A 16354-nucleotide genomic window follows, 5' to 3' on the forward strand; every position below is an offset into this window, starting at 1 on the left:
CACAGTTTATAGTAGTGGTAGTAGGATGGCACCCAGGTGGCACTCTCTCTCTCTCACAGGTTATGGTAGTGGTAGTAGGATGGCACCCAGGTGGCACTCTCTCTCTCTCTCTCTCACAGTTTATGGTAGTGGTAGTAGGATGGCACCCAGTTGGCACTCTTTCGCACACAGTTTATGGCAGTATGTACAAGGATGGCACCCAGTTGGCACTCTCTCTCTCTCACAGTTTATAGTAGTGGTAGTAGGATGGCACCCAGGTGGCACTCTCTCTCTCTCACAGGTTATGGTAGTGGTAGTAGGATGGCACCCAGGTGTCTCTCTCTCTCTCTCTCTCTCAGTTTATGGTAGTGGTAGTAGGATGGCACCCAGTTGACACTCTCTTTCGCACACAGTTTATGGCAGTATGTACAAGGATGGCACCCAGTTGGCACTCTCTCTCACAGTTTATAGTAGTGGTAGTAGGATGGCACCCAGGTGGCACTCTCTCTCTCTCACAGGTTATGGTAGTGGTAGTAGGATGGCACCCAGGTGGCACTCTCTCTCTCTCACAATTTATGGTAGTGGTAGTAGGATGGCACCCAGTTGGCACTCTCTTTCGCACACAGTTTATGGCAGTATGTACAAGGATGGCACGCAGCTGGCACTCTCTCTCTCACAGTTTATAGTCGTGGTAGTAGGATGGCACCCAGGTGGCACTCTCTCTCACAGTTTATAGTAGTGGTAGTAGGATGGCACCCAGGTGGCACTCTCTCACTCTCACAGGTTATGGTAGTAGGATGGCACCCAGGTGGCACTCACTCTCTCACAGTTTATGGTAGTAGGATGGCACCCAGGTGTCTCTCTCTCTCTCAGTTTATGGTAGTGGTAGTAGGATGGCACCCAGTTGGCACTCTCTTTTGCACACAGTTTATGGCAGTATGTACAAGGATGGCACCCAGTTGGCACTCTCTCTCACAGTTTATAGTAGTGGTAGTAGGATGGCACCCAGGTGGCACTCTCTCACAGTTTATGGTAGTGGTAGTAGGATGGCACCCAGGTGGCACTCTCTCTCTCTCTCTCACAGTTTATGGTAGTGGTAGTAGGATGGCACCCAGTTGGCACTCTCTTTCGCACACAGTTTATGGCAGTATGTACAAGGATGGCACCCAGTTGGCACTCTCTCTCTCTCACAGTTTATAGTAGTGGTAGTAGGATGGCACCCAGGTGGCACTATCTCTCACAGGTTATGGTAGTGGTAGTAGGATGGCACCCAGGTGGCTCTCTCTCTCTCTCTCTCAGTTTATGGTAGTGGTAGTAGGATGGCACCCAGTTGGCACTCTCTTTCGCACACAGTTTATGGCAGTATGTACAAGGATGGCACCCAGTTGGCACTCTCTGCCACAGTTTATGGTAGTGGTAGTAGGATGGCCCCCAGGTGGCACTCTCTCTCTCTCACACAATTTATGGTAGTGGTAGTAGGATGGCACCCAGTTGGCACTCTCTTTCGCACACAGTTTATGGCAGTATGTACAAGGATGGCACCCAGTTGGCACTCTCTCTCTCACACAGTTTATAGTAGTGGTAGTAGGATGGCACCCAGGTGGCACTCTCTCTCTCTCTCACAGTTTATGGTAGTGGTAGTAGGATGGCACCCAGGTGGCACTCTCTCTCACAGTTTATAGTAGTGGTAGTAGGATGGCACCCAGGTGGCACTCTCTCACAGTTTATGGTAGTGGTAGTAGGATGGCACCCAGGTGGCACTCTCTCTCTCTCTCTCACAGTTTATGGTAGTGGTAGTAGGATGGCACCCAGTTGGCACTCTCTTTCGCACACAATTTATGGCAGTATGTACAAGGATGGCACCCAGTTGGCACTCTCTCTCTCTCTCTCACAGTTTATAGTAGTGGTAGTAGGATGGCACCCAGGTGGCACTCTCTCTCACAGGTTATGGTAGTGGTAGTAGGATGGCACCCAGGTGGCTCTCTCTCTCTCTCTCAGTTTATGGTAGTGGTAGTAGGATGGCACCCAGTTGGCACTCTCTTTCGCACACAGTTTATGGCAGTATGTACAAGGATGGCACCCAGTTGGCACTCTCTCTCACAGTTTATGGTAGTGGTAGTAGGATGGCACCCAGGTGGCACTCTCTCTCGCTCTCTCTCACAATTTATGGTAGTGGTAGTAGGATGGCACCCAGTTGGCACTCTCTTTCGCACACAGTTTATGGCAGTATGTACAAGGATGGCACCCAGTTGGCACTCTCTCTCTCACACAGTTTATAGTAGTGGTAGTAGGATGGCACCCAGGTGGCACTCTCTCTGTCTCTCACACAGTCCAGGCCCGGTCTCCTCCCCCTCTCCCCCTGTGCCCATGTGCAGCCGGCTCTCTCTGTTGCAGCCAATCCGCTCAGTGCAGCTCGGGCTCCGGCGCAGCTCGTGTGGCGCACGCGGCTCATCCCCTCCCGGCCGCCGGGGAGCGCCTGTCTGAATCCCGGACACCGAGCGCAGGACACCGGGGCCGAGCCGAGCAGCATGTCAGGGCCAGGGGGGCCGCACGGGGAGGCCGGCGGGCTGCTGGTGGAGCTGCTGGGGGACAAGCTGGTGACGGCGGAGCGGGAGGAGGTGGACGTGCAGTCGCTGGGCTCCCGGGTGTCCATGGTCGGGCTGCTCTTCGGCTGCGGGATGAGCGCGCCCTGCCTGCAGGAACTGGCCGGCCTCACCGACTTCTACCGCAACACCCGGGACCGCCTGGAAATCGTCCTCATCTCCTCCGACCCCGACCACAAGAAATGGCAGCTCTTCATCAAGGACATGCCATGGCTGGCACTGCCCTACCAGGAGAAGCACAAGAAGGTGAGGGGCACAGCCCTGCCAGGGGGGGTCACAGGGTGCAGGATGCTGCCCACCATGGGCACTGTGCTGCCAGCTGATGGGGATAATGTCACCATGCCCAGCACCTTCTATCAGTGATAGTACCAAAGGAATCTGTGCCCAATGCCACCCTGCTGGCTATGCCTAGCAGGCATTATTATTATTATTATTATTATTTATAAAGCGCCAACAGATTCGGCAGCGTTGTACATGGGCAGTACCGTTATAAGGACAGACTTAAATGGCAGCCCTGCTTACACACAGATGACACCTGTGCTCATGCAAGGGCAGCATTTAAATTTGGCCTGGAGATGGTCCCCAGGGAACGGCTGGGGGTCTGCTTAGTCTGTAGCTCAGGGTGATGGAGATGCCATCATTGCTGGATGCCTAAAGGTGCTTTGTATTGTCTGTTGTGTTCAGCAATGCATATGCTCAGCCCTGTAGTGGTGTCAGACAGGGTTAGGTACATGCTTTGTTTTCCTAATCCTGAGGTCTGTCCCTGTTATACAGGTCTTTGTGTTGTATCCGGAGCTTATTGTGACCCGTTAACTATATAGGCAAGGATTTAAAAAAAAAAAAAATAATAATTATCCCAAGGTATTTTTAAGTGTTTGTTTTAAGAGGTTTACTTAAACTTGCAAAATACGCTGCTGATTTGCCAATTGAACAATGTCACATAAATATTGAATAACCATTTGCCTATGTCTCAGGAAGGTGATATGCTAAAATGCGTAAGTGATTGCGCAAATGTAGCTTGAATTTGCTAGTTTCAGATGGAAGATAATTGTATTCTCGGGTTTTAGAGACTGTCATTCTGATGTGAAGCATAACAAGTTGTTTTTACATGGTAACTAGGGGTAACCGCATTCTGGCACTAATCTTTTGAGGGATAGATATTTGAGCGCATTGTTATTTTACTACAATTAGTATTAGAGCTGCATGTCATTTTTATATAAAATTATTACACATAGTACACGGATCGCATTTGTTAATTGTTAATGTTTAAGGATTTACAAGATATATATATATATACACACACACACACATAGAAACATAGTGTGACGGCAAATAAGAACCATTCAGCCTATCTAGTCCCCCCAATTTTCTAAATACTTTTATTAGTCCCTGGCCTTATCTTAAGTCTAGGATAGTCTTATGTGTATTCCACGCATGCGTAAACCCCCTCACTGTGTTAGGAAGCTGGAAGGCTATTCTATGCATCCACTACCCTCTCTGTAAAATAATACTTCCTGAAATTATTTTTAAACCTTTGCCCCTCTAATTTAAGACTATGTCCTCTTGTTGTGGTAGTTTTTTACATTTTTTTTACATCACCTAAAATCACCAAGGCATCTCAACTGTACATGTGAAATAACCGCGCAAGATCTAATCCTACTGTGATGCTGTCATATAAGAAGTATTGTTGCAAAATGTACAGCGCTGTGGAATTTGTTGGCGCTAATAATAATAATAATAATATGCAAAATATGGCAAAGCTGTTACTGTGGAAGTGTTTTGCATATTTTTTATTTATTTTTTATCAGAATTTTCATAGTTTGATTTTCGGGATTTTCGATTTTCGTGTACTACAATTCTGTGCTTAGTAGGGGAAAAGGATCTTTGTGCTTAATATAATTTTACAATTTAGGGTGTTGTTCATGTGTGCAGGTGTTGTCAGTGCAATGTCATGTTTCTACAAAAAAAAAAAAGTATGGCAGTAGGCTAGTGTTTGTATATTCGCCTAGTCTGGAAACATATATTTGTATATAATTCAGTCCTAGACACTGTTTATACTGATGAAACTGCAAGTCTGGATTTGAATATATGACTTCTACATCCCTTGGAATTCCAGCACAGGCACTTTTTACTTTATCTATAAAGTAACCCCCCAGCCCACTTTAAATACTCAACTCTGGCATTTAGTCTACCTCTCTTTCCAGTATGTCTGTAAACAGACTGTTTTACACAACACGTGTGTGTACTAATGTAGGTGGATGCCTTCTCCATATAGTGAATGCAAAACAGTTTTTCTTTTAACCGTATTAATCAAATATCTGATTTCTTATACAATTTAATAAAAAAAAAAATCACATTTCTATCCAACAAGGGATACAGTCTCTTCCAGACTGATCCACGCTTTGCATGGAAGAGCTGATTGTTTACCATAGAGATGCATTGATTCGATGCATCTCCATGAAGAGATGCTAATTGGCGAATCGTGGCATTTTGCCGCGTATGCGCAAGAGCCTCCAAGTGCTTTCCTATGGGAACAGATGGATAGGATGATCAAGAGATGATCACATTTGATGATCTTAGCCAAGGCAGAGGAGTATGGGTGGGGCCAGCAGAGACTTACCCATGCGACGCTGGAATAAAGGTGAGTAAAATCACCTTTTACTTAGCTGCCAGGCGGGTCAGGGTGCTAAAACGTGTATTCATAACTATAGTTATGTTTGTATTCCTGTAATTATAGGGTTCCTTTAATGAACTTTAAGAGTGGCAGGATAGAGCGTATTATTAGTCTCAAGAATGGCCAGGCTTAATGCAAATAGCCAGTGTAGAAGGGGAAATACCCGTTGCAGGTAACTCAGAGTCAGAGACAAACAGAGGTCAGGATGCCAGAAAGAGACAAAACGGTAAACAGAGCATTGGTCGAGAGTGCCGAGGTCAGACTAGTAAATATCAGGCCACGGGTCAAAACCAAGAACACAAATGGAAGTCAAACACACTTTTGGTTACAGAAACCACGACAGGGCATTGAAGCAATGGTAAAGACTATTTAAATAGGTGGGTAGATCTCATTATTGGCTAGTGTCATGTCATGTCCTGCACCAAAACCTACAGGAAAAGTGAAACAATTTCATCCTATAATGGCACAAGGTACTGTCAGCATTAAAAGCACTTTGAACTAAATGAGCAGTGTTTAAACTACCGCCAGACTGAGAAGAACAGTGCCATTTCTGGAAGTGAAACTGATAAAATTGATGCAGGGTGTACTGGCGTCATTACTAGAACTTGGCTTTGCTTCAAAATGTACTCGGGCTGTACTGGTGTCATTTATTATAACTTGGTTCAGCATCGGATTTGGCATTGGATTTACTAGCATCATTATTGGAACTTGGTTTGGCATCAAAATTGATGATTGACTGGTCGGGTGCACTGGCTTCATTTATGGAATTGGATTTGGCACCAAAATTGATACAGGAATGTTGCATGGTCATGAAGCAGACATGAGAAGGGGCAGTGAAAAGGCAGGTATAACAAAACCTATCTATCATCAACTGTTTTACGTAACTCTGCTAGTGTTGAATGAGTTGGATATTTTGTATTAGAGTAGGTTCTCTAAGAATGATATTGCCTTGACAGTGTACATAGTTCTTAGTATTCAACCAGTAAATAATAAAAGCCATATTTAGAAAACACTTCACTTCTATTAGTTTGCGTTTTATATATTCCTAAATGGAACCTACATTCTTTAGATTCAGTTTAGAGTCACTTATTTTAGGTATCACAGTATTTTTGTTTTGCTCAAAAAGACTTAAAAGTCAGGAATCACTTTTAATTGAAAACTGACAGGCGATGACGTCTAAACGAAGAGATTATTTTCTATTTGAATGTGTTGAAATGAACATTATGTGTTTATATTCTTAATGTCCTGACCTTGTGGTCTTATTGCAAACCTAGAAGCCTACTTAAAGGCATAGTGTAGTGCCAGGAATACAAAGCTGTATTCCTGGCACTACCGATCCCTCTGCTCCCCCCCCCCCCCCCCCCCCACTCCCTTGTGCCCACCATCTCTAGTAAATTAAGGGTTAAAAACCTTTTATTTACTTATATTATCCCAGCGCCGATGTCCCTCAGCCCTGGGTCGAAGCTCTGCCCCCTCCACCGTCCCGCGACGAGCTGGGTCTAATGTACAGTCACATTTAATTCCTATGCACTTCTGTTTCTCCTTTGGCAGTTGCCTATCTACAAAATTGTACAGTAAACCACGAAAGCCTTAATGAAGCAGAAAATCCAAACCCTCAATTACCAAGACACTGACATGTAAATTAGTAACCGTTTTCAGGAAAGAGTGAAAATAATTTATAAGTTATATGTAACATGTTTTTTGAAAACGGAATCTCCAGTGGTGCGAACAACAATTGATTGTTTAAAAGATATGTGCTGTGAGATAAGTATGCTTCACCATGATTACATTGGCTTTGTTTACATTTGGGAGGCCGAGACAGGGAAGAAATTTCAAATATGTGACAGATGATTTCAACATGGATTTTCAGAGAAGAAAAGCTAATACTGAAGTTAATCCTTGTGTATAGCTTAGTTTTATTCAGAGTTAAGGGATATGCCTAGAATTGTCTGCTTGGAAGTGGAGCTCTGTGCAGGAGATAAAATAGGTGGTTTTGGTAACTAGAAGATTTCTAAGAAAATATTATTGAAACACCAGTGGCAGATAAGATCTGAGTGACCCACCTGATCACAATTTTTCTAATTTAATTTGTTCTCCAATTTTTCTAAACAGTAGTGTTTATAGCTTAAAGCAGTGCTCCCCAACCTTTTTATCGCCGCGGACCGGTAAACATTTGATAATTTTTCCGTGGCCCGCTTGTTTTGATTTAATAAGACAAAAAAAAAAACCAGTCACATATATTAAAAAAACACACAGACACATACATAGTCAGAAAATCACAAACACAGTCACATAAAGACAGACTCAAAATTGTGTGTATGTGTGTGTGAGCGGTGCAGTGTGTATGTGAGGGTGGCAGTGTGTGTGAGAGTTGCAGTGTGTGTGTGTTTGGGGCGGTGTGTCTATGGGGGGCAGTGTTTGCGGGGCAGTGTGTGTAGTGTGTGTATGGGGCAGTGTGTGTAGTGTGTGTATGGGGCAGTGTTTGTGGGGCAGTGTGTGTAGTGTGTGTATGGGGGCAGTGTTTGCAGTGTGTGTATGGGGCAGTGTTTGGGGGCAGTGTGTGTAGTGTGTGTATGGGGCAGTGTGTGTATGGGGGAGTGTTTGTGGGGCAGTGTGTGTATGGAGGCAGTGTGTGTAGTGTGTGTATGGGGGAGTGTTTGTGGGGCAGTGTGTGTAGTGTTTGTGGGGCAGTGTGTGTAGTGTGTGTGTGGGGCAGTGTGTGTATGGGGCAGTGTGTGTATGGGGCAGTGTTTGTGGGGCAGTGTGTGTATGGGGGCGGTGTGTCTATGGGGGGCAGTGTTTGCGGGGCAGTGTGTATGGGGCAGTGTGTGTAGTGTGTGTATGGGGCAGTGTTTGTGGGGCAGTGTGTGTAGTGTGTGTATGGGGGCAGTGTTTGCAGTGTGTGTATGGGGCAGTGTTTGGGGGCAGTGTGTGTAGTGTGTGTATGGGGCAGTGTGTGTATGGGGGAGTGTTTGTGGGGCAGTGTGTGTATGGGGGCAGTGTGTGTAGTGTGTGTATGGGGGAGTGTTTGTGGGGCAGTGTGTGTAGTGTTTGTGGGGCAGTGTGTGTAGTGTTTGTGGGGCAGTGTGTGTAGTGTGTGTGGGGCAGTGTGTGTATGGGGCAGTGTTTGTGGGGCAGTGTGTGTATGGGGGCGGTGTGTCTATGGGGGGCAGTGTGTATGGGGCAGTGTGTGTAGTGTGTGTATGGGGCAGTGTTTGTGGGGCAGTGTGTGTAGTGTGTGTATGGGGCAGTGTTTGGGGGCAGTGTGTGTAGTGTGTGTATGGGGCAGTGTGTGTATGGGGGAGTGTTTGTGGGGCAGTGTGTGTATGGGGCAGTGTGTGTAGTGTGTGTAGTGTGTGTATGGGGGAGTGTTTGTGGGGCAGTGTGTGTAGTGTTTGTGGGGCAGTGTGTGTAGTGTGTATGGGGCAGTGTTTGTGGGGCAGTGTGTGTATGGGGGCGGTGTGTCTATGGGGGGCAGTGTTTGCGGGGCAGTGTGTGTAGTGTGTGTATGGGGCAGTGTGTGTAGTGTGTGTATGGGGCAGTGTTTGTGGGGCAGTGTGTGTAGTGTGTGTATGGGGGCAGTGTTTGCAGTGTGTGTATGGGGCAGTGTTTGGGGGCAATGTGTGTAGTGTGTGTATGGGGCAGTGTGTGTATGGGAGAGTGTTTGTGGGGCAGTGTGTGTATGGGGGCAGTGTGTGTAGTGTGTGTAGTGTGTGTATGGGGGAGTGTTTGTGGGGCAGTGTGTGTAGTGTGTGTGTGGGGCAGTGTGTGTATGGGGCAGTGTTTGTGGGGCAGTGTGTGTATGGGGGCAGTGTGTGTATGGGGAGTAAGGAGGCTTTTTTTTTTATTTATTTAATTAAAAATAATATATTGATGTCCCCCCTCCCTTCTTACCTTTACTGGGAGGAGGGGGGACATTTCTTAGTCCCTGGTGGTCCGGTGGGGATTCCCTGGTGGTCCGGTGGTGGTGAGGTGAACTCTAGCCCAGTTACAGGGCTAGAGTTCACTCTCGCGAGATTTGGAGCGTTGCCGTGGTTACCGCGGCAACGCTCCAAATCTCGCGAGAGGAGGACCAGGAGGAGCTGCAGGTAAGAGCTCCCGGGTCCTCTCTCACTCCCTCCCCTGCCGGCTGTCAGCAATGTGCCTGCAGACCGGGGAGGGAGATCTCTGATCTCCCCTCCGGTCCGCAGGCACATTGCAGGGCTGGCACTTGGCAATGCCAGCCCTGCATTAGCCGGCAGGCTCGCACACCCCTGGGCGGCCCGGTACCGTTTGATCCACGGACCGGTACCGGTCCGCGGCCCGGGGGTTGGGGAACACTGGCTTAAAGGACCACTCTAGGCACCCAGACCACTTCAGCTTAATGAAGTGGTCTGGGTGCCAGGTCCAGCTAGCTTTTACCCTTTTTTTTATAAACATAGAAACTGCTATGTTTATACTGAGGGTTAAGCCAGCCTCCAGAGCCTCTAGTGGCTGTCTCATTGACAGCCGCTAGAGGCGCTTGCGTGCTTCTCACTGTGAAAATCACAGTGAGAGCACGCAAGCGTCCATAGGAAAGCATTATGAATGCTTTCCTATGCGACCGCCGCGCATGCGCATTCAGCCGATGACGTCGCGAGGAAGAAGAGGAGGAGGAGGAGGAAAGCTCCCCGCCCGGCGCTGGAGAAAGAGGTAAGTTTAACCCCTTCCTCCCCCCAGAGCCCGGCGGGAGTGGGTCCCTGAGGGTGGGGGCACCCTCAGGGCACTCTAGTGCCAGGAAAACGAGTATGTTTTCCTGGCACTAGAGTGGTCCTTTAAAGGAACACTATAATGTTATCAATACAAATGTATTCCAAACACAATAGTCCTGGAGTGACTGTTTAGGTCACTGGCCTCCCTCAGGAATAAAAAGGTGAATTTACTGAACTTTTGTCCCTTGCCGTACTGGTCTTGCCGCAGCTGGCCTCGCCTCCATGGCTGAGGCCAACTTTCTTGATGATCCATGCATGCACAATAGCCAATCCAATGCTTACCCATAGGAAAGCATTGGGAGGCTATTGTGCATGCATTGCAAAGCTCTGTGCTGCGCCAATCAGGATCTCCTCCTACAGATGCTTTGAACCAGTGCATCTCTATGGGGAACATTCAGTGTCTCCATGCATAGCGTGGAGACTCTGAAGTAGGTAGGTAGGTAGGAAGCACCTCTAGTGGCCGTCTGAGTGACTCCACTCCACTTACATTGCTGTTATTAAGCAGCAATGTAAACACTGTATTTTCTTTGAAAAGCCCGCAGTGACAGGCTATAGACACCAGAACCTCCAAATTAAGCTGTAGTGGTTCTGGTGACTGCAGTGTTCCTTTAATATATGTTCATAAAGGTGCAGAGATTTTTGTACTGCCATGTTCTGTTTAGTGCTTTGCCTTATCATACAGTATAAAGCTTGATATCTGTAAAAAGTGCATATGGCATTTTAGATTTTTGTTACAGTGTGTACATTGGCTAATAAATACATTGAACTTTCACAAGTTCTTGACCATTACATTACATTACATGGTTACCCATTACAGTTTGGTAGTATGAAACGTTCATACGCGATCTTTACCACAAGTATTTTTTCTTTCCCAGCATTTTGCTGTAAAGATAATGTGCTGAATACTAAATTTGATCTTCTCTAAACGAACATATGCAACACTTGTTTAATAATAATGTTGCATAAAGTTGTTTTACAATGTTTTCCTCTGTGTATTTTCATAGGTATGTATGCCTGACTAACAAAAAAAGCAAGAACTGTATGTGTCTTTTGTTGTGGTGGTGCCAATTACACTGTTATCTACTGCTTTTTTTTTTTTTTTTTTGTATGTTATACCATAGCACAGTATGCCTCACAATATTTCTAATTCTATAAATATCTACAACTTATTATTTTGCATTGCTCTGTTTTGATATGCTTCTTTATCTGCAATCCATACACAAAATGTGTTCCATGTCTTAAAAATAGACACTCTGAAAGATGAGCATTTTTAATGTGATTTAATATGCTTTGCACATATTTGATTAATTGACTTGAAAACGACATTAATTTAATAAGTGTGTGCCGTTAGACACAATAAGAAATTTAATTTATTTACATCTATATATAGAAGCCTAAAGCCAAAACTGGTGGACATTTTTGACATCACAGGAAGAAGCAGAATTGCTCAACAAAAAGACATCTCTTAGTACTGCTGCTGACTCGAATGGCTAATGGAAGCAATTTGGGGTTTTGAAATTATTATTTTTTTTAAAAGTTAAAGCTAGGACATGTTGAATTTTATTGTGTGCTTTAAAAAATTGGCACTTCTATGCAAAACAATCCTTCTAAGTAGCACAATGATGCTTAAAGCCTGATAATTTGGACAAACCCTTTTCCAATGTAAAAAACATTAACAGTGTGTCCTCTAGGTGATACACAAAACAAGCTGTTCCCACGTCTTGTACACTTATCACTCCGTTGCCAGTAATGGCAGCAACCTGTTGCAGTGGATTGCTGGTTTCCCTGGCCATAAGTGTTCTCGAGCGATTTTCTGGATATCTTGCAGCAAAGGGGAAATTGAATCTCACACTTTAAAGGGCAACTATTACTGCTTTAAATAATATGTTATGTTACACCACAAATGGTTTGCATGTTCTCTCTGATGTAAGATGAAGAGTAAATGGCTGCAATTTGTACTTGTGGTTAAGCATTGCCCATAATATATATTTGCCTTGGAGATTCTTGGGAATCCAGATAAAAAGCCAATGTTAAATTCTGACAAAGATATCAATGCACTCCAAGGCACAACAAAACTACTTTAAGGGGTAAGAAGCCACAAATACAAATGGCTTGCTTGTCAGACTAAATCTGCAGTATTTCATGCACTGGGCCAAAGTATCACGTGCCGAATGGTCAAATAGTTATGGAATTTGTCTTCCCTACTGTAATATCAGATATCTCAGCTACAGTACGTTATTTGCCGACTTATACCTCGCATGCATTATATTATTTGCATCACCCAAAACCATTTCTATATTTCCTAAGTACGGCTGTGCGGCTTCCACACTGTAAATTTGTATTTGTATATAATGAGCATTCAGGGAATGTGTTTATTGCACATGGCTTGCTGTGGACAATAAGCCTAGCACAATCTACATGCTTTGGGATTCCTGTTGAATAGAATGCTGGTGAACGCAGTTGACTTGTGATTGACCTGTTCGGTTTGTGCTCTTTATGTCTGGTCAAAGACACAGCTGCCTGCTCTAGATCTTGTAACTCAGCCATTTGACTTCTTTTTCTATTTAATAAAGAAAACAGCAGATGGTTTAGTTACTGTGACCTAGAAATACATCAAAAGGCTTGCTTGGGCAGAGAAGAAACCTGCTCATATTTAAATGCCCCTTTGGTGAGGAAGGAAGAGCACTTTTTTTTTTCTTTTAAATTAATGTTTAATGCCTATAATCATAGGTTTATGATCTTGTGCCAAGTGAACGCAGTGATAATTAGCTGAATCTGTGTTTCCGTTTAATATATTAGTAGTAGTCGTTGTGGTCATCATCAGTGGCTTTGCAGCTGTTGTGGATATAAGTTGCAGATCATCCTAAACTGTGCTCTCTGAACACTCAAGTAAAGTGTGTTGTTTTTTAAAGAATCTCCAAACATGGCCGCAAAACGTATTATTATTATTATTGCCATTTATATAGCGCCAACAGATTCCGTAGCGCTTATTGAAATCAAGTCTCAGTAACATGAATAAAGATGCAATTAAAGCAATTCATATAATGAATACCGAATCATATAGTATTATTTTTATAAGCTTCTTTGTAACAGAAGTATTTCATATCGCAGAGAATTCTTCATTAATCAATTGAGTAAAAAGCCTGTTGACGTGTTTTGTATTCCTGTAACAAGTCCGCTAGAGAGTTCTTTTTTTATGGTAATGAAACAATTTCAATTGTTTTTTGTTGCAATTTTTAGATGTTGTTCATGATATCTTTATTTAGTTACTTTTGTTAAAGGGTTTTTCAAATCATCCAAACCCATACAGTCTGCAGAGCTGCAGAAGCCAGATTCCGATCCTGCCAGTTATTAATTGGCTAACAGTAAAATAAAAGCGTAAAGATGATTCAGGCAGATTTATTCAGGTAGTACCATACAACTAAATTTTATCTGCCCAGTTCTACTCCTTTATTCTGATGGTCAGTCGGGCTTTGTCTGCCCTGTGCTGAAGTCACTTTAGATGGTATTTGGAGCATGTGTCGTTCTATTCCTTTGTGCTAAATGTTATTGGCTGAGCGAGTCAGCTGAGCGCCCTCAGCAAAATCAATAAAAATGGACATAATTAACTCTCATAATTAACTGGTCTGGCTAACAACTTTGTTGGAGGTGTAGTTACACCTTTGATAGCTTACCTAAATAAGTATGTAACCAGGTCCTTGCGACATGACCACTTGAAAACACAGAAGAAGCTCATGGTGCATGAATAATCCTTTAAAAGAACAGTTTGGGCACCATAACAACTTCATTGAGATTAAGCCGTTATGTTGCTAGGAGGTCCCTGAGCTGGTTCGTACCTTTATCAAGATGGTTTTATGATTGGGGAGGTACTGATTCGCCTAGAGCATCAGCTGGCCACTCTAACAGCAAGTCAGCGAAACCCCTGCCTTATGCTGCTAGAACCTTCTGTTATGAAGAATATCAGAAAGTGGATGGCCAGTGGGGGCAGTGCTATCCAGTGCTGGAGCCCAGACTTTGGGGTAAACTTTAATTCCTAAAGCTAGCCTAGTGCCATGGACCTCCTGGCATGAATACCAATCACATTTCGATTAAATTGTTATGGTGCCCAGAGTGTTCATATAAGTTTTATTTATTTATTTTTAAGGGTTTACATTGTTGGTCATGATATATTGCTTTATTTCCTTAAATACTACATGGCTCTCCTCCTGTCTGATGGGTGTAAACACAAGAAGTGGTATTTGTTAAACTCAGAAATAGAATCCCCTGTTTACGGGTACCTAAGGACTCATTGTTGTCTTAAGTTTTGTTCATTGTGTTTGTGAGAACCTTGGCAGACCTCATCTTTGATTATATTCTTAAATTTAACTATGCTGAAGTCCTATTTGTAGAATTACAATGCAACTTCTGCAGTCTCTTTCTCCGACAAAGGAGTGGTGGGACTTGATTGATCACCTGTCTTTTATAGTTTTAATCATTCATCCAACTCCTTTTATTAGAGGTGCATAACCGTTGGATCCTTTTCTTGATGGCAGCTTAAACTTGGGTAGTTTCCAGTGGCCGACAAATCAGGTTATCTATAAGAGGGCACTAGATGGGCTGTACCTGTTCCATTTCACCTGTCTCGGTCAACGCACGAATACTGTGGGAAACCTTGGTACAGATTTTCCTCACATACCTCTGAAGAAACGAACACTGAATGTGATTTGAAGCTGCATTTTGATTAGCTTAAAAAAGCCCGTCCTAATGCAGTTCTGGTTCCAGATAGATCATCATCAGACTTCATTATTTTGTTTTTTCCTGTCGCTCCCTATAGTAGTTGTTAAATGCTTTCTATAAATCACAGTGCTTTTTGCTGTAGTAGAACGCACATTAAGCAAATTTAATGACCATTAATTTGAATGTGCACTATTTAATGTGAAAGCCATTTATATTGACTTTTCTGATCTGTGAAACAGACTTTTTTTTTTTTAAACCCCTTAAGGACCAAACTTCTGGAATAAAAGGGAATCATGACGTGTCACACACGTTATGTGTCCTTAAGGGGTTAAAGACATTAACTTGAAGAGTTGTGTTCACTCCACGTGTTATTTATATGATGCATTTTTAGCAGACACAATGCTCTCAGGAGAAACATTTTGGCACCAACCACTTCTACCACCCCCCTTATTTCCCATGTAAATTGAAGAGCAGCGGATGCTGCTACTTCTGGAAAATCACTGCCTGAAATCATTATATTGTTCTGCAGAGCTGTTTTGTGATTTTTGTTTTCTTCTAAACCGCACTATTGCCTCTTTTATAATAAAGACAACAGTATATTCAGAAATCCAATAAAATATGGATACCAAAAGAAAGCCTTACCTAATTAAACTCAAAATGCCATTAATATAGCAGCAGCAAATCTTTGTAACTAATGGTCAATAACACAACTACAATAAATAATTAAAATAATGAATTTTACACCTGGTGTCAGCATGCACAGTATACAAACAAAAGATACTGGTTCAGCTTGCAAGGATTCTCATCATTGGTCATCATATCACTGGTTTGGCGAGTTGCAGCAGTTGACCTACACGCACACCCTCTTCTTCTCTGTGTAAAGAATGTCTTACAGGATTATTCCCTTAAAGGGACACTATAGTCACCTGAACAACTTTAGCTTAATGAAGCAGTTTTGGTGTATAGAACATGCCCCTGCAGCCTCACTGCTCAATCCTCTGCCATTTAGGAGTTAAATCCCTTTGTTTATGAACCCTAGTCACACCTCCCTGCACAGCCTTCCATAAACACTTCCTGTAAAGAGAGCCCTATTTGGGCTTTCTTTATTGCAAGTTCTGTTTAATTAAGATTTTCTTATCCCCTGCTATGTTAAAAGCTTGCTAGACCCTGCAAGAGCCTCCTGCATGTGATTAAAGTTCAATTTAGAGATTGAGATACAATTATTTAAGGTAAATTACATCTGTTTGAAAGTTAAACCAGTTTTTTTTCTTCCATGCAGGCTGTGTCAATCATAGCCAGGGGAGGTGTGGCTATGGCTGCATAAACAGAAACAAAGTGATTTAACTCCTAAATGACATGAATTGAGCAGTGAAATTACAGGGGAATGATCTATACACTAAAACTGCTTTATTTAGCTAAAGTAATTTAGGTGACTATAGTGTTCCTTTAAAGGCAGGAATACTAAGTGCTAGGAATACAAAGTTAAATTGCTAGCACTATAGCTCCCTCACAACCCCTCCTCCTCTCTGCATTGTAAGAGCTATTAAACCCTTACTGTACTAACACGATTCCAGCACCGATGTATATCAGCTCTGAGTCTGCGTTCCGCCCCCTCAGACATCACCCGATGGGGGGGTGGGGTAAGAGACGCT

At 43.6% G+C, this 16354-nt stretch overlaps 1 protein-coding gene across 1 annotated transcript in view; it reads left to right on the plus strand.

Annotated features, from left to right (window-relative positions):
* The first annotated feature begins 2346 nt into the window (after positions 1-2346).
* Positions 2347-16354, plus strand: part of NXN (nucleoredoxin) — a 147635-nt gene continuing 133627 nt past the window's right edge. Inside the window, exon 1 of the mRNA XM_063457169.1 lies at positions 2347-2828. Within this exon, the coding sequence (XP_063313239.1) occupies positions 2508-2828 (321 nt within the window). The 5' untranslated portion in view covers positions 2347-2507. The remainder of the gene's footprint in view (positions 2829-16354) is intronic.

The sequence above is a fragment of the Pelobates fuscus genome, chromosome 1 (assembly GCF_036172605.1).
Source record: "Pelobates fuscus isolate aPelFus1 chromosome 1, aPelFus1.pri, whole genome shotgun sequence".
NCBI lineage: Eukaryota > Metazoa > Chordata > Amphibia > Anura > Pelobatidae > Pelobates > Pelobates fuscus.